At 39.9% G+C, this 27,432-nt stretch overlaps 1 protein-coding gene across 1 annotated transcript in view; it reads right to left on the bottom strand.

Annotated features, from left to right (window-relative positions):
- Window positions 1-1,520: 1,520 nt before the first annotated feature.
- Window positions 1,521-27,432, bottom strand: part of DNAJC1 (DnaJ heat shock protein family (Hsp40) member C1) — a 226,393-nt gene continuing 200,481 nt past the window's right edge. The window contains exons 10-12 of the mRNA XM_012450115.2: window positions 10,037-10,085; window positions 4,170-4,618; window positions 1,521-1,727 (exon numbers count right to left, since the gene is read on the bottom strand). Coding sequence (XP_012305538.1) covers window positions 1,659-1,727; window positions 4,170-4,618; window positions 10,037-10,085 — 567 coding nt within the window. The 3' untranslated portion in view covers window positions 1,521-1,658. The remainder of the gene's footprint in view (window positions 1,728-4,169; window positions 4,619-10,036; window positions 10,086-27,432) is intronic.

Below are 27,432 nucleotides of genomic sequence, written 5' to 3'. Positions count from 1 at the left end.
CAGTGAGCCGAGACCGCACCACTGCACTCCAACCTGGGTGGCAGAGTGAGACTCTGTCTCCAAAAACAAACAACAAAGAATGTGGTGTTTAGACTTGGGTCCCATCCCCATGCCAACCTATTATGTATATGTAAATAATCCAAAATCAGGCTGGGCACAGTGGCTCGCCTGTAATCCCAAACTTTGGGAGGCTGAGGCGGGTGGATCACAAGGTCAGGAGATCAAGACCATCCTTGCTAACATGGTGAAACCCCATCTCTACTAAAAATACAAAAAAAAAAAATTAGTTGGGTATGGTGGCACGAGTCTGTAGTCCAGCTACTCGGGGGAGGCTGAGGCAGGAGAATCGCTTGAACCCAGGTGGTGGAGTTTGCAGTGAGCCAAGATTGTGCCACTGCACTCCAGGCTGGGCGTCAGAGTGAGACTCCGTCTCAAAAAATACTCCACGAAAATTCAAAATCAGAAAAAAATATGCAAAATTTGAAACTTGTGGTCTCAAAAATTTTGGATAAGGGATACTCAGCCTGCAATCTGCTGTTTTTTCACTTTTCCACTGCTCTTTTTGGGATGAGAGGGTTGCGTCTGAGGTGTAAGTTCCCTACAACATCTGCTCAGAGCCGGGTGTTGGCCTGAGACCTGAGACAGCCTCTGTCTCCTCCTGTTAGGGAAAGGGCTGCGGACTTACCTGGTTCCATGTCCTCTGTATGGAAAGAAGCTTGCACTGCAGAGTGGGGACCTCCGCCACCCAAACTTTCCTCCAGGAAACTGTACCCTCACTTCAGTCCTTAGAGAAAATGACATCTTTAAGATATTTTATCAAATCACATCCCTTAACTGTGTCTGGTTATCTTCATGATTTTCAAGTTCAGGCAAGCTGCGTTCATCACACTATTTCCACGCCCTGAGCAAATTACAGAAGATTTAAAAGGAGCACTCGGCTGACGGTGACAGTTCAAGCACAGCAAGAAAGACTTCGACAGAAAGTAATAGTATAAAATAGTCAGGATAGTGATTTTAACTTAGGTACAAAAAAAGGACTTAATTTCATCATTTCCTGAAAACTGTCCTGCATGTTCTCTGGAAATTCTATCAGGTGGGAACACATTTCTATCAAGCAGCTCAGACTTAGAGCGTATTACCTTATCTCCTGGTTCACCTAGACTGTTTTTTTTTCCCTAGATATATTTAACTAATTAAGATAATCTCATGTTGTTCTTAGCCAGCCAGCTGGATACCAACCTGGTTTTCTTTCTCCCCAAGCAACTGATCTTGCTGCTCAACTGCCAATAAAGACATGAACTGCTGTGTTCTTTGGTGGTGGTTTGGGAGAAACATTAAGTTTGAATTCCTATCACATTCGTTTTTTCACATGTTCCTTCAAAACCATGATCATTAGAAAGAACTATTTGTTTATTCCCTAAGAAAGGAAACCTCGCGTGATGAGAAATAAAATAATCTGCAAAATACCCAAATCCTTTCACCCCCGCACAGTATTTGCTTAAACAATATAGCACAACACGCATCTTTTATTTATTTATTTATTTTTTTTACTAAGGCACATGACGTAGAAATATTGAGGTACAAAATGCAAATTTCTGCGTAAGATTTTTAAGATATTCATTTTAGAAAATTAAGGTGAACATCCTCTCCCAGAATATTCAGCTTTTAGCTTGTTTTTTCTTTTGGACCAGTTCAACCAGCAACTTGTACCTAGTGATACAGTCTTCCTGTAGGAAGAAAAAAAGAGAGGTGAAACAGTCACTTGCCCAAGTCAGTGTGGTCCCCGTGTGACTGGTCTGCCGGCTTCTGCTCGTGAAGAGCCTTGCATCCAGTTCCTCTGCCCAGAACTCTGGGATATCCTGGAGTCCAGCCGCTCACAAGGCAGACCTGGCTGGGCAGTGTGAGAAGGGCTCCTGCAAGCGAAGCTGGAGGGGAAGGTGCTCAACAGGGGTGAGGGGCTGGGGCAGCTGTTTGTGAGGCATACTAGCATCATGATCGGGACTTTCAGCTTGCTAACTCTCATTTTCATGTTAACATCTCACTCTTTCATCACAACATGCTACTTTAGAGAAGTCAAACACGCTGGGGCCAGCCAGGCAGCCACAATAGTCTTCTTCTGTGGCTCCGGCTTTCCCTAGGGGCTGCTGAAACCTTTGTGGGGGCCAGCCCCCAGGACACTGGCAGGATGTGGCTGGAACCCTCCCCCTTGCTCCTCCCAGCCCCACCTCCATCCCACCCTACAGGTTGCAGAGCCACCCACCTCAGACCTCAGCTGCCCACAGCTGTCACGCCCTGGGCTCGGGCTCAAGACCAAAACAGAGGTGGGACGATGGTACGGAGAGGCCTCATTATTCTCATGTTGATCAAAAGGAACTTAACAGAATCTATTCTGTTTCTGTTCCAAAAATACTGGCCCTGTGGTTCTGTAGCTTTCGGTGGCTTAGGGTCCAGTGTAAAGTGACTTTATCAGCTGCCTGGGACAGGGAAAGGATGTCTATTCTAGAATTTTAGCTTAGTGGTTTTATCAGAGTCTCTTCTAAGATTTTTTTTCTGCATCCCCAAATATTACTTGCCTAAGGTCTTTAAAGGTATCAGTCTTTCCTTAGTAGCTATGCTGTCCCTAATCACATAGTACCGAGACCAGATGTGGCCACACTCAGCACTTAACCTGAGAAGGACAGCATGCTGGGAGCTCTTAGCTGAGCCCATGCAGCCAGGCCCAGGCTCCAGGACCAGCAGGCAGCTCAGCCCTGGCTGGCTCTGAAGTCAAGGATTCAGGGGAACACCTGTAGGCTGAGGAAGCCCTGCTCATTGCTGGTTGAAAATAGGAAGGTTTCCATGCCCCAGGCATGAGCTCCTGGGGTTCCATCCTTAGGAATCCAAGCTCCAGCCCCTTCGTTTATAAGCCAGTGTGGACTCATCACACATGGAGACGCCTGTGTCCTGACAGATGCTAGAGAGATTTGGGAAAAATAGTTACTTCTGGCAAACCAGTTGGAGAGGCTGGGAGAATCTGCGCTTCCCAGATAGATCAACCACCAACGGTTTATTTTTCTCCCCAGAACTCTCAACTTTCATCATTTTAAAGAAGGTGGAGATGACTAGACCTGTACACTCAGGGACATGCATGGCCACGAGCTGGATTTTCTAACATAGAATTTCCATTAAAAAAATAAGAATGTAAATGAGCATCAATGTGCCCAGAGGCGACTGAGGGAGGCACAGAAGGTGGAAGAGATCCGGGCTTTTGATTCTCAGTGTTTGTGATGCCTTGACTAACAGTCTAGCTATAGGGAAAGAAGCCTCACACACTCTGGAGTTCTGCAGCACCTCACAGGCAGATCACAGAAAAGAGGCCCCCAAGCCGGGTGGGTGAACTCTCCACAGGGCACTCCCACCTTCTCCTTCCATCTGAGTTTTTATCTGAGAACCATCTCAAATGTGTCTGAGCAGACGCCAAGAGCTACAGGCAGGGGAAAAGGCCAACCACAAACAGCCACGCCACGGAAGGTAAGCCCAACCCTAGCTGTTGCCTGGCACGGACCACACACAGATATGGCCTTGGGGCCTCTGCGCAGCCACCATTTGCACCCACTGAGTCCAGAGTTATTTACACGGCAGAATCAAATTTGATCACAGCAATACCATCTACATCAGCTATGCTTTTGGTCAAAGATTTGCTGCACAGCCAATGGGCCTTGTGATTTATAAACCCTCAGCCTGGTTCAAGGGAGCTTTCCATCCTGACCCTCCCCAACTGCCACGTTTCACAGTGACGGGGCGCCAGCTGAGCCTCCCATGTGCCCTTAAAGCCCAGCCTGAGTGGGCGAGTTCTCAAGAAGGTAGGCGAGTGCTGTGGGTGAAGTTTCTATAACCACCTGTGTGATGATGAAACTTAGAAATCTTGTTCTGTGTGATGATGAAACTTAGAATCTTGTTCTGTGTGATGATGAAACTTAGAATCTTGAGCTCAACTGCACACATAAACCACCTGAGTGCACAGATTCACATGCTCTAGGGAGAAATATACTGGAGGATAACTGGGGAATAGATTACGGGACAGGTGTCAGTAGATAGGAATAAGAGGGAAAAAGCCACAGGCAGATAAGCTGTGGCCCCTCCGGTGGGATTCTAACACCCATGTGGAGGTCTCTTTGCCTGTCACTCACCTTGCTCTTGGATGGGACACATCTGGCTATTTTGTCCCAACGATCAGAGGATCCCTTTGGATACTGCTGCAATGCCAGTTCCAGAAGTTTCTGTTGATTCTGAGTCCATGGCTCCTCTGCAGCCCGAGCTCTCTCTTTTTTCTGGCTCTCCTCGTCGCTGGACTCATTTTGTTCTGCTGCGTCAAAGTCCTTCTGCCGCTTTCCTCTGGTCTTCTCCTCTGGCTCCAGCTTCGCCGTGGCCTCCAGCAGCCTGGCTGGCTTTCGCCTCCGAGGCCGGGCCTCAGTGCCCCCCATCTCCTGCTCCCCGGAGTCCCCCTCCTGCTCCTCCTCTGCTGCCACCCCCTCTGTGTCCTCTCGCTGGGTGATGATGTTATCGGGCAAGGTGGTGGCTGTTTTGATGGGCCTGGAATTCTGAACTGTCGATTTCAGTTCGGAGAGTCTAACCATTCCTAGGAAAGAGGGGCGTGTCACACAGAGGTGAAGGGCAAGGTGAATTTAGGAGATGGTGAGAATAGCAGCTGCCAGGCACACAGCAGGCAGTGCACTAGGCATTTTGCATGCATGGTTTAATTTCATTTCCACACTATTCTAGAAAGATAGGGATCATAACCCTAATGTTACAGATTAGGAAAAGAAGGCTCAGAAAGCACTAGAGTGGGATCTGAACCCACTCTGATTCCAACTCATTTTCCCTTTCTCTACTCTGAGGACTAATGGGTATGTAAAGAATCAGATTGTGAACAAGAATGCAAACATCTCTTTGAGAAGGAGTAACCTGCTATTCAGTACAAGGAAGGATTCGGCCATACACAGTGGCTCACATCTGTAATGCCAGCACTTTGGGAGGCTGAGGTGGGTGGATCACCTGAGGTCAGAAGTTTGAGATCAGCCTGGCCAACATGATGAAACCCTGTCTCTACTAAAAGTACAAAAATTAGCTGGGCATGGTGGCAGACACCTGTAATTCCAGCTATTCAGGAGGCTGAGACAGGAGAAGTGCTTGAACCCGGGAGGCGGAGGTTGCAGTGAGCCGAGATTGGGCCATTGCACTCCAGCCTGGGCAATAAGAGTGAAACTCTGACTCAGAAAAAAAGAAAAAAAGGAAGGATTCACTGGCTCCACTGGCAAAACAAAAATCAACTGGTCAAACCTTATACTGTGCTGCCCCTGGAAGGCAAGTGTATGAGTAAATTATACTGTAATGGTAGCTACAGTAAGAATTTTAAACATGGAAAAGAAAAATTTATTAAAAACTTTATTAACTGGGCATGGTGGTATACACCTGTAGTCCTAGCTACTTGGAAGGCTAAGGACGGAGGACTGCTTCAGCCCAGGAGTTTCAGGCTGCAGAAAGCTATGATCAAGCCACTGTGTTCCAGCCTGGGCAATAGAGTGAGATCTTGTCTCTAAAGGTAATAATAATTAATAATAAAAGTTTTAAACCTTGTAATAGGACAGAATAGATGACAGAGCATTGCTATCCTCAATACAGTAGGAGTTACAACTCAGTATAAGGACAAAGAACGCAGCTCACAAAGGAAGAACTACAACAACAGCTGATGAGTATTAGAGAACTGAAACAATAAATCACCACTTTTCAATTATTAAATTGGCAAAGATTAGAAAGTGTGACAATGCCCAGTGCTGGCAAAGATGTAGGAAAATGGATACATGTGGACACGAGTAGTGGGAGCAGAAACTGGCCCAGGCCAGAGCTGTCCAGTGAAACATGCTGTGATACTAGTACATAAACCACTTGGTATAGCACTGAGGAATAAAGTTTTTAACCTTACTTAATTTTAGCTAATTTAAACTTTAACATAAATAGCTATATGTGGTAAGTGGCTACCATATTAGACAGCACAGGTCTAGCCTTTTTAAAGAACAATTTGTCAAATGGAGGTGAACCTTCAAAATGTTATTTACTTGTGATGCTTCTAATTTTACTTAGAGGCGGTTCTCGTATGGAAATAATTATAAATATATATGAAAATTTAGCTACAAAATGGCAATATTTTAAGCTGGGTGCAGTGGCTCATGCCTGTAATTCCAGGACTTTGGGAGGCTGTGGCTGGTGGATCGCTTAAGGCTAGGAGTTCGAGACCAGCTTGGGCAACATGGCAAAACCCAGTCTCTACTAAAAATACAAAAAATTAGCCAGGCATGGTGGCGCATGCCTGTAATCCCAGCTCCTTGAGTGGCTGAGATGTGAAAATTGCTTGAACCCAGGAGGCAGAGGCTGCAGTTAGCCGAGATTGTGCCATTGCACTCCAGCCTTGGCAACAGAGTCTTGCTCTGTCTCAAAACAAAACAAAACACATAAAAAAGGAGCCAATATTTTATTTCATTTTTTACAGTAACGTTTCCTCTTTTTTATACTAGCTTTTATTTAATAAAAACCAAAATTGGCCAGGCGTGGTGGCTGTAATCCCAGCACTTTGAGAGGCCAAGGGGGGCAGATCACCTGAGGTCGGGAGTTCGAGACCAGCCTCCAACATGGAGAAACCCCTTCTCTACTATAAATACAAAAACTAGCCGGGTGTGGTGGTAGGAGCCTGTAATCCCAGCTACTCGGAAGGCTAAGGCAGGAGAATTGCTTGAATCCGGGAGGTGGAGGTTGATTTGAGCTGAGATAGAAGGCCAGGCATGGTGGCACTTTGGGAGGTGGAGGCCGGTGGATCACGAAGTCAGGAGTTCAAGACTAGGCTGGCCAAGATGGTGAAACCCTGTCTCTACTAAAAATACAAAAAAAATTAGCCAGGCATGGTAGCACGTGCCTGTAATCCCAGATACTCGGGAGGCTGAGGCAGAGAATTGCTTGAACCCAGGAGGCAGAGGTTACAGAGAGCTAAGATCATGACACTGCACTCCAGCCTAGGCAACAGTGAGACTCCGTCTCAAAAAAGAAAAAAACAAAGATCCAGCTGGACACGGTAGCTCACATCTGTAATCCCAGCACATTGGGAGGCCAAGGCGGGGAGATCACCTGAGGTAAGGAGTTTGAGAACAGCCTGGCCAACAAGGTGAAACCCTGTCTCCACAAAAATACAAAAATTAACCAGGCATGATGGCAGATGTCTGCAATCACAGCTACTTGGGAGGCTGAGGCTGGAGAATCGCTTGAACCCGGGAGGCAAGGTTGCAGTGAGCCAGGATAGGGCCATTGCACTCCAACCTGGGCAACACAGTGAGACTCTGTCTCAAAAAAAAAAAATATCCCACACGATTTTAAAAAACGTAACAACTACAAAAAGGAATACAATGAAAAAAAGTGGCTTAGACTTGGTTTGTGGTCTGCTTTCTTAGTCTGGGTTCCTGGTCATTTTCTAAGAGGCAAAAATGAGTTTGGGTGTGAGTGCGTGAACATCTAGAAATAGAATGAGTCTTGCATACGCTATGTAGCTGCATTTGCCTCCTCCTTTCTTATGTTAATAACGGCAACAACCTCCTTGGAGGTTATTCTTATTAGCTCATGCAGATTCACGCTGATTTAGCAGCTGCGTAATAATCCACTGAATGGATATGTCATGACTTATTTAAATAGTTCCAGGTCCCAGTCTTTTGCTACTGCAAACAAAAAGCATTTCATTATCATTATCTCCTCCATATTTTTTGATTATATACCTCATCAATAAAACATTTTATTCAGTTCTAATATATGCATATTTACTTATTCAATTATATCTACCACTCCATATTATAAAACACATATAAAAAAATCAAATTAAGGATAAAAAAATCTAAAAACATCATTATGTGAAATGAAACATTCTCATGAAAATATTAACATTAAAAACAATGAGATTAAAAATTGCTTAATACTGGGTAAATACTCAAAGGCCTGGCTTGGAATTCGGTTTATTTTGGCACCTGACTTTGAATGGCCATCACAGTTGGAAAAGATGACCTACAAAGATACATCTATCCACATGTAGTGTCCTGCTGGCCATGCTGGTTACATGTGATTGTTATTTTCTTCCTTTTATCTATATATTTTTTGAGTTTCTATTAGTGAACATTTCTTTCCATGCTGACTAAAGCAACTCTCATAAGAAACAGCCGAATACCTGCATCTGGCTGTGTTCTTATCTGTAGAAGGTCATTTTCCCTTGTGCTAGCCTGTTAAGCCAGTTGTGTTTTCCAAACCACCCATCTCAAAGTCTTTGAAAGGCATCCACAATCTTAGGAAACAATTTTAGAATTTCTAATAATATTTCAGAAGCATAGCTTTGTGGCTTTAATGGATCAGGCTGCTTAGGGATTCTTCAATAATTTGTGAACATAATCAGAAGAAACACTTTTATTTCAAAATTCTTTGGTTTCTTAAAGGCTATTAAAAAAAACAAAATGAGTTTAATGAATATATATTTGTGACAAAGACCTTATGGTGCTTTTAGAGAGAGTCACAGGATGTTTGGATGTGGCCAAATATTGCATCAGATTTGTTTCTTTTCCTCTCTGTCCTGATGATGGATCTGCTCTTTGTTGGAAGCTGCTTCTGATGCCTTCTCTAAGCCACAAGTGTCACCTCAGAGATGTGCTTAAATGCTCAACTCCACATTTCGTAATGTCTTCACACTTCTGACCCCCTCCACCAAAGATTCAGGAAGATCTATGTCAGTTAATTACTCTGAACTGCAGTGTCTTTTCAATGGTATGATTTTGGAGAATGTCTTGAAGTAGGCTTCTGTCATATAACATCCCATTGTCACGGCCGGGCGCGGTGGCTCACGCCTGTAATCCCAGCACTTTGGGAGGCCAAGGCGGGTGGATCACGAGGTCAAGAGAGCGAGACCATCCTGGTCAACATGGTGAAACCCCGCCTCTATTAAAAATACAAAAAATTAGCTGGGCATGGTGGCGCGTGCCTGTAATCCCAGCTACTCAGGAGGCTGAGGCAGGAGAATTGCCTGAACCCAGGAGGCGGAGGTTGCGGTGAGCCGAGATCGCGCCATTGCACTCCAGCCTGGGTAACAAGAGCAAAACTCCATCTAAAAAAAAAAAAAAAAAAAAAAAAAATCCCATTATCCTGTCCCTGTCTCCATGCCCACAGAAATAACTTCATTAGCAGAAAAATAAATCTGGAAATGTCCTCTTTGCCAAAGCCTGGAGAACTCCAAGTTGAATTCTTTTTAAAAAATTATTATATTTTTATATTTATTTTTCAGAAATAGGGGTTTCACTATGTTGCCCAGTCTGGTTTTGAACTCCTGGGCTGAAGTGATCCTCCCACTTCAGCCTCTAGAGGAGTTGAAATGATACTTGTGCCACCACGCCTGGCTGGGATGGCTTTTTGAGATCTCTGGGTTTGCTAATCACTGGCTTCTTTATCTGCATTACTCTCCCTGGGACCTGTATTTGAGTTTGGTTGGAATGTTTTGAGGCATTTTCTTACTTCCTGAACAAAGAATATTGAGACTCTAACAAAATTCCAGTTAATCTTGGAGGAAATCGCTTTTAAGAAAGACAAATGCTCAGGAAAGCTGTTTGTCATCTGTCTCAAAGGGTAGCTCTGTGAGTGCAGTGGTGAAGGGGTTGAACAGTGTGAGGAAACAGTGTGCACACAGCATTTGCATGGAGTACAGAACACATGGCTTTTTCCTGTGTTCCCTGTCCCCACAAATACTAGAGAAGATCTATACACTTCTTTAAACTTATTAATTAAATATCTCTTCTCTGCACCAGTATGTTCAGGGCTGGACTGGCTTACTGGTGCCTGTATTTCAACCCCTTTTAGAGATACCACCAGATTTAGAGTTCATTAGGCAAAACTTCCAGATGCTTATATTTAAAGAAGTTATTATAAAAAGGGATTAATTTAGAAGAAACCACTTTAGACTAAAGAAGTAGAGGAAGTGTGAACTCACCTGGGGAGCAGGTCACTGAATCCTTCAGTTGCTTGGCTTTGGTTGTCACCTGTTTCAAAACATAAAAGCAAAAATTTTACTTTCCATGTACCTACCGTAGGCTGAGTGAAACTTCCATGTAAGCTCCATGTGAATGAACAGGGTTCATTGGATCTTAGGCCTGAAAGATGCTCAGCGATCTGTCCATTCCATTAATGTAATTAAGAAGGAAACTGAGGTCCAGAGAGATTAAATGGATTGCTACAAAACACCCATCTGCTCAGCAGCAGCATCAGGATGAGAACTCACATCCCTGGACTGCTTCTAGCTCAATAGCAGTTCTATGAGGCTGCCTCTTAAAAGATACTACTTTCAAGGCCAGACGTGGTGGCTCACGCCTGTAATCCTAGCACTTTGGGAGGCCAAGGTGGGTGGATCACCTGAGGTCAGGAGCTTAAGACTAGCCTGTTCAACAGGGTGAAACCCCCTTTCTACTAAAAATACAAAAAGTAGCTGGGTATGGTGATGGGCACCTGTAATTCCAGCTACTCAGGAGGCTGTGGCAGGAGAATTGCTTGAAGCTGGGAGGAAGAGGTTGCAGTGAGCCAAGATCATACCACTGCACTCCAGCCTGGACGTCGGAGTGAGACCCTGTCTCAAAAAAAAAAAAAAAGACACTACTTTCACTATGCAAACAGGTCATTTTTTAAACCTAAAATTTCCAGAAATTGACTATCTTTCTTCACTGAGGATATTTTACCACCGAGTATTACCATCAGCAGGGAAAATGACATTTATGCTAACAGTGTTATAAGATAAAAGCCCTTCCTTTCTGCAACCTGGAAGGAAACCCTAAGACCATCTGAGATTGACATTAGATGAAGAATTTATTAGTGGAATGGGGCAGCTGCACTCAAGAACCACGATACCTTTATACGTATGAATGTAGATCCACAGAAAGAATCTGGTCTGGTGGCAATTCTTTTTTCTTTATATAAGTGGTATATTGCATGTCTCATTCTATAGCCAGCTCTTTCTTCGTTTAACAATGTCTTGGAGATCTACATATTGATTTGTCTTATTTTTGTTTTATCTTGTTTTTCTCTGTTAACTGATTTTTTGGTTGGTTCGTTGGTTTCTGAGACAGAGTCTCTCTCTGTTGCCAAGCAGGAGTACAGTGGCACAATCTCGGCTCACTGCAACCTCCGCCTCCTGGGTTCAAGAGATTCTCCTGTCTTAGCCTCCCAAGTAGCTGGGACTACTACATGCCTGTAGTTTTATTATTTTTAGTAGAGACGGGGTTTCACCATGTTGGCCAGGATGGTCTTGATCTCTTGACCTCGTGATCCTCCTGCCTTGGCCTCCCAAAGTACTGGGATTACAGGCATGAACCACCGCGCCCAGCCTGTTTGTTTTTAAAGAGATGTTGCTATGTTGCAGTCTTGCTATGTGGCCCAGAATAGCCTGTAACTCCTATGCTCAAATGATCCTCTCACCTCAGCCTCCTGAGTAGCTGGGACTACAGGTGTGAGCCACTGCACTTGGCTTTCCTTTTTAAAACTGAGATAAAATTTACAGAGTGTAATGTGCAGATTTTAAATGTACAATTTGATGAGTTTTGACCAAAAATCCCTGCCTATGTAACACAATCAAATTACAGAACATTGGCCACGCATGGTGGCTCATGCCTGTAATCTCAGCACTTTGGGAGGCCGAGGCAGGCAGATCACTTGAGGTCAGGAGTTCAGGACTAGTCTGGTCAACACAGCAAAACCCTGTCTCTACTAAAAATACAGGAATTATCCGGGCGTGGTGGTACACGCCTGTAATCCCAGCTATTTGGGAGGCTGAGGCAGCAGAATTGCTTGAACCCAGGAGATGGAGGTTGCAGCGAGCCAAGATTGCGCCACTAAACTTCAGCCTTGGCAACTGAGCCAGACTCTATCTCAAAAAAATAAAAATAAATATATAAAATTACGGAACATTCCTATTACTCCAGAAAGTTTCTTTGTGCCTTTAATGTAATGTCTGACCTGCCATAGACAACCACTATTCTGATTTCTACTGTAGATTTAAAAAAAGAGTCAAATTTAATAATTTTTGTCAAATTAATAGTTAATTGCTCTAATGCACTTATCTAACCAGCCATCCTTTCCATTTATTTAAAATATAACTTTCATTAAAGTTACATTCTGCTGTATACCTGGGCTATTTTTCTATATTTTTCTATCCCATTAATCCATGTATATTCTCAAACCAACACTTCATGGTTTTAATGAAATTTGAAAGTAAAACATCAGAAAGCATAATCGTTAAGAGCTGAGACTCAGTCAGATGTGCTATTCAATCTTGGTTCCACCTCTCAGCTGGGTAACAGACAATAATTTGCCATCCTTTCTCTGTTTCATTTATTACCCTCTGTAATGTGTGGATACCACTACTAATACCATTTGCCTCTTACGGATGTTTTCAGTTTGAAACAAACTCTTAGCATGATACCTGGCAGACAGTAAAGGCTCAGTAAATATTACCTGCTATAATTGGAATAGATAATTTGTTTTCCATTAATACAAAGAACAGAATTAAGGAGAACATTTAAAGCTGCTTGGAAACACTTTTCACTTTTGTTGCCTACCTTCCACTATCTCTACAGATGACCTTGCTTCCTATTTAATGTAAGCAAACTGAAGTTATCCAACATGAGCTTCTTTGACTTCTGAATTTCCCAGCTCAAAAATTTGACTGCTCCACCATATATCCATCCCTTCTTTTATTCTAACTCAAAGAAATAAATGGTATTTCTTCCCCTTAAAGCTAAATCTGCCCCTTGAATCCTCAAAGAACTATGCTCTATCAATTATTTGCTTTCATCTTCAACTTCTCCCTATCAGATACATCCCATAAACCTTCAAACTTAGCTCAAGTAGTCTCTACTCTAAAAGACAATCTTCCCTTGACCGTATCTTTTCTATTCTTGCCATTCATGAGAGTACCTCCTAGTTTTCCTTCTTTCTCTGAATGTTCTTCCACTGGCCTCTCCTATGTATTTCTGTCTCTTGTTCATAATAGAAGTGTTCCTCAACAGTTTGCCTTTGCCATTCATGTTCTTTCCACTTTCTACTCTGGTATCTCATCCCATCAATTCAACAATACTTTAGAAAAGAAACGATTAACCTATGTCTCTGGCCCTGACCTCTACCTTGGAATGCCAGTCTCACAGAAATTGACCACATAACAATGGATCCTCAGATCTGAAAAGGACTTTAGCTATGTAACACTAAGCTTACTATGCACTAGGCATTGTTCTAAATAATCTGTGTGTGTATACATATTCCTCACAGTAGCAATATTAGGTAGGCACAGAACTGTTATCCTGAATTTACAGAATCTGAGGCCGAGAGACAATAAATAATATATCCAAGTTAAACAGTGAGAAGCTAAACCCAAACAAGCAGGGATCTAAAATCATTGCTCACAGTCACCATAACATAACCACCTTTTAGATCAAAATCTTTCATTTTATAGAAGAAACAAGCCAAGTGCTCTTTCTGCTATACTACATGGCTTCACTTTCTAACTGCCATTAAATCTCTTAGAGGTCTCCTAGTTCCTGAAACTAAACCAAAAAATAAACTCTTCAGTTTTTCTAATAAAAACAACCTCTGTGTTTTTCCTCCATTGCTTAATAGTTTTATCAACCAAGTCACTTAGGTTCAAAATCTAAAAGTCCGTTTTTGGACTTTTTTTTCCTTCCCAGCCACTTGCTTCAGGGTTATCAATTCCATCTGTTCCCTTCTCTCTTAGACCTCTACCACCTACACCAGTCCTTCATTCTCACTTGACCAAACTAATATAACACCTTCTAACAGGTCCCTAACTTAATTAATAGTTAATAATTAATTAATGACTGATACTGAATGTTTTCTCATGTTTACTGGACATCTGTATATCTTCCTAGGAAGAATATCTATTAATATACTGTATCCATTGCTTACGCAGGTCATTTAACTTTTTATTATTGAGTTGTAAGATTTTTTTCTCTTTTTTTTTTTTTTTGAGATGGAGTCTGGCTGCAGTGCAATGGCACAATCTCAGCTCACTGTAGCCTCCACCCCCAAGGTTCAAGTGATTCTCCTGCCTCAGCCTCCCAAGTAGCTGAGACTACAGGCACAAGCCACCATGCATAGCTAATTTTTTGTATTTTTAGTAAAGACAGGGTTTCACCATGTTGGCCAGGCTGGTCTTACTCTTGACCTCAGGTGATCTGCCTGCCTCGGCCTCCCAAACTGCTGGCATTACAGGTTTGAGCTACTATGCCTGGCCAGAGTTGTAAGATTCCTGATGTGCTCTGGGTACATGTATTTTATCAGATATAAAATGTGCAAATAAGTTCTCCCTTTCTTTGAGTTGCCTTTTCACTTTCTTTTTTTTTTTTTTTTTTTTTTTTTTTTTGAGACTGAGTTTTTGAGACTGAGTTTTGCTCCTGTTACCCAGGCTGGAGTGCAATGGCGCGATCTCAGCTCACCGCAACCTCCGCCTCCTGGGTTCAGGCAATTCTCCTGCCTCAGACTCCTGAGTAGCTGGGATTACAGGCACGCACCACCGTGCCCAGATAATTTTTTGTATTTTTAGTAGAGACGGGGTTTCACCATGTTGACCGGGATGGTCTCGATCTCTTGACCTCGTGATCCACCCGCCTCGGCCTCCCAAAGTGCTGGGATTACAGGCGTGAGCCACCGCGCCCGGCTGGCCTTTTCACTTTCTTGATGGTGTCCTTTGACTCACAAAAGTTTTTAACTTTGCTGAGGTCCAATTTATCTATTTTTTTAAATTTTGAAGTTTTTGGTTGCTTGTGCCTTTGGTATCATATCTAAGAATTCTCTGCCAAATCGAAGATCAGGAAGACTTAAGAGTTCCAAATTAAATTAGACTTCAGCTGGGCATGGTGGCTCATGCCTGTAATCCCAGCACTTTGGGAGGCCGAGGTGGGTGGATCACGAGGTCAAGAGTTCGAGACCATCCTGGTCAACATGGTGAAACCCCGTCTCTACTAAAAAAACAAAAATTATCTGGGCATGGTGGTGCGTGCCTGTAATCCCAGCTACTCACGAGGCTGAGGCAGGAGAATTGCCTGAACCCAGGAGGCGGAGGTTGCGGTGAGCCGAGACTGTGCCATTGCACTCCAGCCTGGGTAACAAGAGCGAAACTCTGTCTCAAAAAAAAAAAAAAAAAAAATTGGATAACATTGAAAGGAAAAAAAAAATTAGACTTCAATTTCTTTCAACAACGTTATATAGTTTTCAAAGTTAAAGTTTTTCACATCTTTTGTTAAACTTATTCCTATTTTATTCTTTTTGATGAAATTATGAATGTAATTATTAATTTCATTTTCAGGTTATTCATGGTAAATGTATAAAAAATAAAACTGATTTTTGTAATATTAATATGTATCCTGCAACCTTGTTAAACTCATTTATTAGTTCTAATTTTTTGTGTGTGGATTTCTGAAGATTTTCTATATATAAAATCATGCCATCTACAAAAAGAGAATTTTACTTCTTTTTCTTAATCTTATTTCTTTTTCTTGCCTGATTGTCCTGGCTAGCACTTCAAGTATGATGCTGAATAAAAGAAGCAAGAGTAGGCATCCTTATTTTGTCTTGATCTTAGCAAGAAAGCATTCTGTCTTTCACCAGTAAACATGGTATTGGGGGGTTTTAGTAGATGCTCTTTTATCTGGTTCAGATACTTCTCTTTTATTCCTAGTCTGCTGAGTGTCTTTTTAGTGCAGAGGTGTTGGATTCTGTCAAATACTTTCTTTTTTTTTTTGAGATGCAGTCTTGCTCTGTTGCCCAGGCTGCAGCGCAATGGTGTGATCTCGGCTCACTGCAACCTCCACCTCCGCATTCAAGTGATTCTCCTGCCTCAGCCTCCTGAGTAGCTGAGATTACAGGTGTGTCTACCACACCCAGCTTTTTGTAATTTTAGTAGAGACGGGGTTTTGCCATGTTGGTCAGGCTGATCTCAAACTCCTGACCTCAGGTGATCTACCTGCCTTGGCCTCCCAAAGTGTTGGTATTACAGGTGTGAGCCACTGCACCTGGCTCAAACACTTCTCTTGAGAATATCGTGTGATACTGCTTTTTATTCTATTGACATGAGGTATTTACATTAGTTGATCTTGAGATGTTTAACCAACCCTGCATTCCACTGCATTCCAGGGTTAAATGCCACTTGATCATGGTATGAATGTTGTTTTTTTTTTTAGATAAATATTCACCCAGGCTGAAGTGCTGTGGTATTGATTAAAGCTCACTGCAGCCTCCAATTCCTGGGCTCAAGTGATTCTCCTCACTTAGTCTCCTGAGGCGCTGCAACTACAGGTGCACACAACCATGCCCACTCCACGGTGATAATTCTTTTTACAAGTTGCCAAATTCAGTTTGGTGTTATTTGTTGAGATTTTTTGCATCCATGTTTATAAAAACATTGGTCTGTAGTTTTCTTGTGATATCTTTGGCTTTGTATCAGGGTAATACTGCTATCATAAAATGAGCTGAGAAACATTCACCCCTTTTCCTTTTTTTTTGAGACCATTGCAATTTTTTAAATGTTTGGTAGAATTCAGAGGTGAAACTATCTGGACTTGGACTTTTCATTGTGAGTAGGTTCTTGATAACTAATTCAATCTTTTTACTAATTACAAGTCTATTAAAATTATTATTTTTCTATATAAACTTCATTAAAATTATTTTTTTCATTGTGTGTAGGTTTTTGGTAACTAATTCAATCTTTTTACTAATAACTAATTCAATCTTTTTACTAATTATAAGTCTATCAAAATTTTTTTCTGATTGTTTTTAGACAGTTTCCTGTGTCTTTCTAGGAATTTATCGATTTCACCTCTATCTATCAGAACAATATCCATCTAATTTCTTGACATACATTTGTTCATGGTAGTATTCCTTTATAATATTTTTATTTATATAAGATTGGCAATAATGTCTTTTTTGTTTTTTTATTTTTGACTCTAGAAATTTGAGTCCTTTCTTTTTTTTTCTTGGTTAATCTTGCTTAAATCCATGTTAATTTTCTTGGTATTTTCCAAGAATTAGCTTTCAGTTTCACTGATTTCTTTTTCTTTACTTTTTTCCATTATTTTCATTTCTGTTTGTATTAGTCTGTTCTCATATTACTATAAAGAAATGCCTAACACTGGGTAATTTATAAAGAAAAGAGATTGAATTGGCTCATGGTTTCAGAGGCTATAAAGGAAGCATGACAGCATCTGCTTGGCTTCTCAGGAAGCCTCAAGAAACTTACAATCATGGCAGAAGGCAAACTGGGAGACAGCATTTCACATGGCCAGAGCAAGAGGAACAGAGAGTGAGGGGGAGATGGTGCATGCTTTTAAACAACCAGATATTGTGAGACCTCTATCACCAGAATGGCACCAAAGGGGGAAATCCAACCCCATGATCCAATCACCTCCCACAAGACTCCACCTACAACATTGGTGATTACACTTTGATATAGAATTGGTGGAGACACAGATCCAAACCATATCACTGACCTACTTATTGTTATTTTCTTTTTTCTGTGTGCTTTAGGTATAGTTTCTTCTTTTTCTAGTGTCTTAAGGTGAAAAGATTAATGATTTGAGACCTTCTTTCTTAACACATGGCATTTATAGCTATAAATTTCTCTCTAAGAAGTGTGCTAGCTGCATTCCTTAAGTCTTGGTGTATCATGTCTTATTTTCATTCATCTCAGATAATTTTCCAATTTTCCTCAAGATTTCTTCCATGATCTACTGATTATTTAGGAGTGTGTTGTTTAATTCTCAAACATCTGTTGATTTTCCCTAAGTTTTTTTCCTAATGCTGATTTCTAATTTCATTCCACTGGGATTAAAGAACATACTGTATATTATTTCTATCCTTTTAAACTTATTGATGTTTGTTTGATGTCCTAGCATATAGTCTATCCTAAAGAATGTTCCATTTGTGCTTAAGAAGAACGTACATCCTATTGTTAGGTGGTGTGTTTTAGGAATATGTTGGGTCTAGCTGATTTATTATATTGTTCAAGTCTTCCTAGTTGATTTGTCTGGTTGTTTTATCCATTACTGAAAGGGAGGCACTGAAATTTCCAACCATTATTGTTGAACTGTCTATCTCTTCCTTCAATTCTGTCAGTTTTTGCATCATGTATTTTGGTGTTCTGTTATCAGGTGTATACATATTTATAATTGTTAGATCTTCCTGAATTGGCCTGTGTATAAATGTCCCTCTTTATAATTTTTTTTTTTTTGCTTTAAAGATTACCAGAGGACATACAAAGATGTATAAAGATATAGAATATATTGCATTTTACCTAAACAATAAATAAAGCACAATATCATAATTCTAAGAAAAGCTTATGATCTAGTAGATTTTAAATTTTTCTCTGCTTCCTGCCCGGATCCATAAGTTGTGATACATATGGTCACACAAGGAATTCATACAAACTTTTCATTTGAGGTCAACTGGCAAAGTCACAAATACATCTGACCTCAGAATCTCATAACCTGAGATTCATATAACTCTTTAACATCTTAAAGTCATGCTACAGCCTTTCATATACATCGTTCTTTTCCTCTTATATGAAGAACTAATATATTAAACATATTAATATATTTTCTTACAGACAAATGGATTCCTAATATCAAAATCCTGCCCAGTAAACAAATTCCAATTGTACATGGGGATGAATCACCTTAGAGAATCATTCACTTAGCACTAATATTCTAGTATTAGAACATAGCCTTTACTGACTTAAAGTTTCCTGATACATAGTCAAGAACAAGCTTCCTGTTTCTACAGAGTCACTGACTTAGTTTGAGAATAGAGTGGCCTTATGCTGGTAGTGGATTCTGAATACAGCATCTATCATAATTTGGCTTATCTATCACACATAACCTGAGTCCTTCAGATCATTATTGTCAAACAATGAAAATGATCTGATGTCGTTATTGTCATTTTGGGGCCATACCTTTTTTTTCACACTTAAAAGGCAACTTAGAACTTATAACATGCTCATTAGATAGAAGCAAAGCACAGTCGATTTTCTAATTCTGTGTGGCCCAATATTAATATTCAAGTCACTATGCAAAGTCTACATCTTCTGCTGTCATAAGACAGTTTCATAAAATGGTAACTGCAGTGACTTTTTCTTTTCGTGAGAATTTCCCTTCTCATTAGTTTTTGTCTTGGGAGGAGCCAAGTACATGGCAGATGATGGCAAAATATTTTTGTTTGGGGGCAAGTTTGGCCTCCTCAAATGATCATTTATGATTCTGGTAGATAAAGAAGTAGTGGTGTACTGTAAAGCTCAATGCCCAGGGTGACTCAGTAAGATAGCAAGTCACTTTGAGAAAGTACATTCATCTTTCCATGACTACGGTCATCACCAAAGTGATTTCTCTCCTTTAGATCTGGATGACTTTCAGTAAAGTGGGTACCAATTCACTCTCAAAATGTTTACTGTTTATTTTCTCAGATAGTATACAATAAATTTTTCAGCTACTTATTCTACTTTTGTATCATGTGCAGTTTCAGAAGATATGGGACTTTTTTGTAGCCTCTTCTTGGGAGAAGACATGTATTCTTACATAGGTTTCACACAGATGAGGCCTCCCCTGCTTCTTCTTTGGTACCTGGGGAACTAATATTGTGGGCTACTGGCTTGGGTGGGCTTTTGGACAATCCAATGTGTATTAACAGTCACATGGATTATAGAACTGTGGTGGAGTATGTTTCACCACATTGTGATTCCAAGCAGAAAACACTTTCTAACTCCTCTTTTTAATGCCCAAATTTATCTTTAAAATGCTCATGAAATGGGGGTCCTATGATCTAAATTTGAGACTTATGATAGGTAAGGGTAGAGTAAATAAAAGAAACCTAAAATAGGTTGCATTCCCTCTAGTAAAAACACTGATGAAATTAACAGAAAATCAAATCAATAAATTGAAAATTATAGTTCATAGGGTAGAGTTACTAGGATCAGTCAACAGTTACATGGTTACATATTTCTGTTCAATATAAAGAAGAATTTTCCAATTTTCTGAGTTATGTAAAGTATATGTTCATATTTCTGGCATCTTCAGGTAACTGATAAAGTAAGTACTGAATCTGAGTAATAACCTTAAGTCATATTTTTCAAATTCTGGCTGTCAGTGATATTTTAAGTATTACTTTAGTAACAAAAATTATGTAACTGCAAAGTTCATTATTTTCATTCGTTGAATTTACTCTTGGTCAACTTTCCAGTTGAATTTAGCCCTCATTACAAGTGAGAACTACTACAGCATTCAAATACAAAGCATGCTCTGTTACTTGAACATTAAATAAACCACTTTGAAAAACTATTTTTTTCTCCTCTTCCTTCTCCTCCTAAATAAGCCACCTGAAAAATGTTTCCAATTGGTAGAAATCAGTGCTGCTCATTCTTGTTATTTCTCTAATGTCTTTAAACTTTTCTGTGGATTATCTGTCTAGACAGAAAAATATGAGATACATGTGTTCTTCTTAACTTTTAAAAAAGAAGGTCTTTCATTAACTGATTGCCTCTGTAAGTAACATGGACAGGCATTTCCTGGGAGAAAACACTTATGCAAAAAGACAATTGTGTAGTTTTGTAGATACTGTTACTCTACCAGTGAACACCGTAACAACATATCTATGTCTAGTATGTAATGTGTGGATTTTAAATTGTTTGTTATAGAGAGTTCCTCCATTTACCCTATAAAACTACTAGGAAAGTTGATAACTGTGTAAACTTCAAGCTGCATTTAACTTAGATCCACTCCTGCTCATTAATGCTTCTGATGAGTAGATTCTTTTTAAGAAACTCCGAGAGTACAAAGGGGACACACTAAGATTCAGGGGCACGAGGCAAGAGGAGTGCACACCTTGAGAATTAACACGGATGATGGGAAGATTTTTAGACTTTCACAAACCATGGAGTCGTTGGTGGTCTTAGCTCATCTCTAAGAGGCAGAGAGGTCCACCTGACATCTGAGTTACAACAGCATAATAAAGATAGGGGAAAAGAGTAACTCCAGATCGTATATTAAGTTGTTTACTATGTAAATTCAGACATTTCATCTAACATTTGGGTGCCTTCAGATCTCCCACCTATAACAATCTCTTGAAAATTTATTTCAGATCTAATGATGAGGTTTTGATTTTAAAATCCAAAAGCCCCTTCTACCAAGTAGTTAACAACCTATGCTGCTGCTGCCACAACCACAAATGTCTACAACCTAGGCCACTGAGGCACTTACATTTATTATGAATGTTGAATACAGATGAAGAAGCTGAACAGAGACTATACCACTGCACCTACCTGGAAACAGTTGCCATCTACTTCCACCTGGCACTGTAAGACCCAACTACAGGTGAAAGTCTTTCTCTATGTATGAAAGCCACTCTAGAAAGTTTGGAAAAGGCTACTGTTTCACAAGATGTACATATAGCAATACACAGACACAAGAAATATGAAAATCAAGTAAATATAACATCACAAAAGGAACACAACTCTCGAATAACAGACCCTAATGAAAAGGAAATCTACAAGTTGCCAGTATAGAAATTAAAAAGTAATGATCTTAAGGAAGCTCACTAAGATATAAGAAAGTATAGATAATTAAACAAAACTAGGAAAAAAATCGTGATATAAATTAGAAACTCAACAGAAATAAATATCATGAAAAAGAATCAAAGAGAAATCCTGCAGTTGAAGAAGTCAATGAACAAAAAAATACAGGCAAGCATAGTTGCTCATACCTATAATCCCAGAATTTTGGTAGACCGAGGTGGGTGGATCACATGAGGCTGGGAATTCAAGACCAGCCTAGGCAACGTGGTAAAACCTCATCTCTACTAAAAATACAAAAGTAGCTGGGCATGGTGGTGCATGCCTATAATCTCAGCTACTTGGGAGCCTGAAGCATGAGAATTAGTTGAATCCAGGAGGCAGAGGTTGCAGTGAGCCGAGACTGAGCCACTGCACTCCAGCCTGGGCAACACAGTGAGACTCTGTTTCCAAAAAAAGAGAGAGAGTCTAAATAGCAGACTTGATCGAACAGAAGAAAAACAAAAATCTCACAGTTTGAAGACAGGTCATTTGAAATTACCCAGTTGGTGGGGAGGGAGAAGCAAAAAAGTAAAAAAGAGTAAAAAAAAAAAAAAAAAATGCTTACAAGACTTATGAGACACCACGAAGTGAACAAGTGTTCATATTATGGAAGTTACAGAAGGAGAAGACATGAAAAAGGGCATTAAAAAAGCTATTTAATCAAATAGTAGCTGAAAACTTCCCAAGTCTCATCCAGATAAGAAAGTTCAAATACTCCCAAATAGATTCAAGTCAAAAAGATCCTCCCAGAGGCACATTACAATCAAAATTTCAAAGTCAAAGACAAAGAGAAAATTCTAAAAATAGCAAGAGAAAAATGTCAGGTTACATTTATGGGGATTCCTATTAGACTTCTCCAGAGAAACCTTGCAAGCTATAAGAGAATGCAATAATATATTCAATGAACTGCAAAAAAAAAAAAAAAAAAAGCCATCAAAGAATACTATATCCAGCAAAACTATCCTTTACAAATGAGAAAGAAATCCCAGACAAGCAAAAACTAAGGGAAGTCATCACCACTACATCGACCTCATAAGAAATGCTCAAGGAAGTCCTGCAAAAAGCGGCAGCAAAAAGATGATAATCACCATCATGAGAACATTCAAAAGTATAAAATTCACTGCTAGATCAAATACACAAAGCAGAAAAAGGATCAAATCTTAGTATTACAGAAAACCACCCAACCACAATGATAAGAGAGGAAGAAAGGAAAAAACAATATCTAAAACAACCAGAAAACAATGAACAAAATGACAGCAGTAAGTCCTCATTTATCAATAATAACCTTGAACATAAACAGACTACATTCCTCACTTAAAAGATACAGACTGGCAAGATGAATTTTTAAAACATGACCCAACTATACTATATGCTTCCTAAAGAGACTCACTTCACTTGTAAAGACACATACAGACTGAAAGTGGAGGAAGAAAAAAAGATATTCCATGCAAAAGGAAAACAAAAGTGGAAAGACAAAGCTACATTTATATCATATGAAACAGACTTTAAGTGAAAAACTATAAAAAGAGACAAAGGAGTCATCATATGATAATAAAAGGATCAATTCAGCAAGATGTGAATATACATGTGCAGCTGTGAATATATATGCACCCAACATTGGAGAACCCAGATACATAAAAGCAAATATTATTAGATCTAAAGGGAGATAGACTCCAATACAATAACTGTTGGGGACGTCAACACCCCACATTCAGCAGTGGACACATCATCCAGACAGGAAAACAACAACAAGAAAACACTGAATTTGAATTGCACCTTAGACCAAACGGAACTAACAGACATTTACAGAATACTTCATCCAAAAGCTACAGAATACACATTCTTCTCATCGGCTCACGGAACATTCTCCAAGATAAACAACATGTTATGCCACAAAACAAGTTTCAAAAATTTTTAAAAACTAGCAATCATATTAAGTATCCTCTTGGACTACAATGGAATAAAACTGGGAATCAATACCAAGAGGAACTTTCAAAACCATACAAATATATGAAAATTAAACAACATGCTCCTGAATGTCAATAAAAAAATTAAAAAGAAAATTAAAAACATTGTTGAAACAAATGAAATTAAAAACACAACAAATCAGCTGGGTGTGGTGGCTCATGCCTGCAATCCTAGCGCTTTGGGTGGCTGAGGCAGGCGGATCTCCTGAGGTCAGGAGTTCAAGACCAGCCTGACCAACATGGTGAAACGCTGTCTCTACTAAAAATACAAAATTAGCTGGGCATGGTGGCACATGCCTGTAATCCCAGCTACTCAGGAGACTGAGAAGGGAGAATTGCTTGAACCCGGGAGGTGGAGAGGTTGCAGTGAGCTGAGCTCGTGCCATTGCACTCCAGCCTGGACAACAAGAGCAAAACTCTGTCTCAAAAAAAAAAACAAAAAAAAACAACAACAACAAAAATCCAACCAATCAAACAAACGAAAAACACAACAAACTAAGATCTACCGGATACAGTAAAAGTAATATTAGAGAGAAGTTTATAGCCATAAACGCCTACATCAACAAGGAGAAAGATTTCAAAGAAATAGACTAGGACTATTTCAAGGACTAGAAAAGCAAGATGAAACCAAACCGCAAGGTAGCAGAAAGAAAGGAATAACAGAAATCAGAGTAGAAATAAAATTGAAACAAAATAAAAAACCATATCAAAGATCCATGAAACAAAAAGTTGGTTTTTTGAAAAGATCAACAAAACTGATAAATCATTAGCTTAGATTAGCCAAAGAAATGAAAAACATGGATAGTTCACCAATCATTAAAGAAATAAAATCTGTGGCCAAAAATATCTTCTTTGGAGAGAATATCAGCCACACTTTCTTTTATTATTCAAGTACTTTCAGAGCACAACAGCTGATGTGAATGAAATAAATAAATTCCTAGAAATCATTAAAATTTAATCAAGAAGAAATAGAAAATCTGAATAGACCTATAATAACTTAAAAACAAATGAATTAGCAACTAAAAGAATTCCCGCAAAGAAAAGCCAAGGCCTAGCTGGCTTGACTGGTGAATTCTACTAAATATTCAAAGAAGATATAATAGCAACTGTTCACAAACTCAGAAAATAGGGGAGGATAGAATACTTCCTACTCATTCTACGAGGCTAGTATTGCCCTGATCAAAGCCAGACAAAGATATCACAAGAAAACTATAGACTGTTCACTCTCATGAACACAGAAACAAAAATCCGTAATAAATTATTAGCTAACTTCGGTGGCTTATGCCTGAAATCCCAGCTCTTTGAGAGGCTGAAGGGGGCAGATCGCTTGAGGTCAGGAGTTCAAGACCATCCCGGCCAACGTGGTGAAATCCCATCTCTACTAAAAATACAAAAAAATTAGCTAAGCATAGTGGCACACGTCTGTAATTCCAGCTGCTCCAGAGGCCAAGGCAGAAGAATTGCTTGAACTCGGGAGGCAGAGGCTGCAGTGAGCCGAGATCGTGCCACTGCTCTCCAGCCTGGGTGACAGAGTGAGACTCCATCTCAAAAAAAAAAAAAAAAAAAAATTAGCTAACCAAATCCAGCACCATACAAAATTTATGTAAGTCAGAATGTCAGGTTAGTTTAATATCCAAAGGTCAATTAATATAACATGCCATATTAATAAAACAAAGGATAAAAATCATGTGATCATCTCAACAGATGAAGCAAAAGCATGTGACAAACTCTAATGTCTATTCATGATAAAAAACTCTCAAGCTAGAAATAGAAGGGAAGTTCCTTAGATAAAAAGCATCTATGAAAAGATTTACGTAGGGCCGGGCGCGGTGGCTCAAGCCTGTAATCCCAGCACTTTGGGAGGCCGAGGTGGGTGGATCACGAGGTCAAGAGATCGAGACCATCCTAGTCAACATGGTGAAACCCCGTCTCTACTAAAAATACAAAAACTTAGCTGGGCATGGTGGCGCGTGCCTGTAATCCCAGCTACTCAGGAGGCTGAGGCAGGAGAATTGCCTGAACCCAGGCGGCGGAGGTTGCGGTGAGCCGAGATCGCTCCATTGCACTCCAGCCTGGGTAACAAGAGCGAAACTCCGTCTCAAAAAAAAAAAAAAAAAAAAAAAAAAAAAAGATTTACAGCTAAAATCATACTTAATGGTGAAAGACTGAATGTCTTCCCTCTATGATCAGGAACAAGGCAAGTATGCCTGCACTCACCACTTCTGTACAATATTGTACTAGATGTTTTACCCAGTGCAATAAGGCATTAAGTAAATAAATGGACTGAAGGTGTCCAGAATGGAAAGGAAGAAGAAAAACTTCTTATCCACAGAACTATTAAACCATCAATGTTAGTTAAGTCCACAGGCTCCAAAACCCAGTATATAAAAATCCACTGTATTTCTACACACCAGCAATGAACAATCTGAAAGTGTAATTAAGAAAAAAATTCTGGCTGGGCGCAGTGGCTCACATCTATAATCCCAACACTTTGATAAGTCAAGGCAGGAGGATCTGTTGAGCCTAGGAGTTCAAGACCAGCTAGGGGAACACAGTGAGACCCTGTCTCTACAAATAAAAACTAAAAACATTAGCTGGGCATGGTGGTGCATCCCTGTAGTCCCAGCTACTTGGAAGGCTGAAGTAGGAAGATTACTTGAGCCTAGGAGGTTGAGGCTATAGTGAGCAGTCGTCATGCCACTGCATTCCAACCTGGACAACGAAGTGAGACTCTGTCAGAAAAAAAATAAAAATAAAAATGTAAATAAATAAAAAAAAATAATTCTGGCAGGGCAAGGTGGCTCACACCTGTTATCCCAACACTTTGGGAGGCTGAGGCAGGAGGATTGCTTGAGGTCAGGAGTTTAAGACCAGCTTGGGCAACATAGTGAGATCCCATCTTTACACAAAAAAATTAGTTGGGTGTGGTGGTATCACTTGTAGTCCCAGCTACTTGAGAGGCTGAGGCAGAAAGATTCCTTCAGCCATGGAGTTCAAAGTTGCCTATGATCATGCCACTGCACTCCAGCCTGGGCAACAGAGTGAGTTCCTATCTTCAAGAAAAAGAAAGAAAAAATAAAACAGTTCTTCTCCATAAGATGAAAAATATTACATGTAATAAAAGAAGAACCAGGTTTGCATATTGAAAATACTGTAGATAGAACTCTTAAAAGCTCTAAATAAATGAAAAGACATTTTGTGTTCATGAATTTGAACATTCAAAACTGTTAAGATGGAAATTCTCTCCAAATTGATCTATAGATTCAATGCAAATGAACATCCATGAGCAAAAAAAAAAAAAAATAAACTTGACCCTTACATCTCACCTTAAACACAAAAATCAACTCAAAATGGATCTTAGATCTAAATGTGAGATCTAAAACTATAAAACTTCTAAGAAAATACAGGAGAAATTCTTTGCTATCCTGGGTTAGGCAAAGTTCTTAGGTAAAACACTAAAAAGCATAATCTATAAAAGAAAAAAAATTGATAAACTGGACTTTACTAAAAGTAAACTTTTGTACTTTACATGACACCATTAAAAAAAATAAAAAGACAAACCACACGGTGGGAGAACATATTTGCAAATCACATATTTGATGAAAGACTTGAGTCCATAATATACAGGTTGAGTATTCCTTCTCCAAAATGCCTGTGACCAAAAGTGTTTCAGATTTCAGATTTACTTGGATTTTGTAACATATGTATTCTACTCACAAGCTGAGCATCCTAAATCTGAAAATCAAATCTGAAATGCTCCAACAAACA

The sequence above is a fragment of the Aotus nancymaae genome, unplaced genomic scaffold (assembly GCF_030222135.1).
Source record: "Aotus nancymaae isolate 86718 unplaced genomic scaffold, 86718_ANA_hifiasm-v0.15.2.pri h1tg000077l, whole genome shotgun sequence".
NCBI classification, from domain to species: domain Eukaryota; kingdom Metazoa; phylum Chordata; class Mammalia; order Primates; family Aotidae; genus Aotus; species Aotus nancymaae.
Note: the sequence above shows the minus strand (reverse complement) of the source record. Positions and strands in the feature narration are given on the sequence as shown.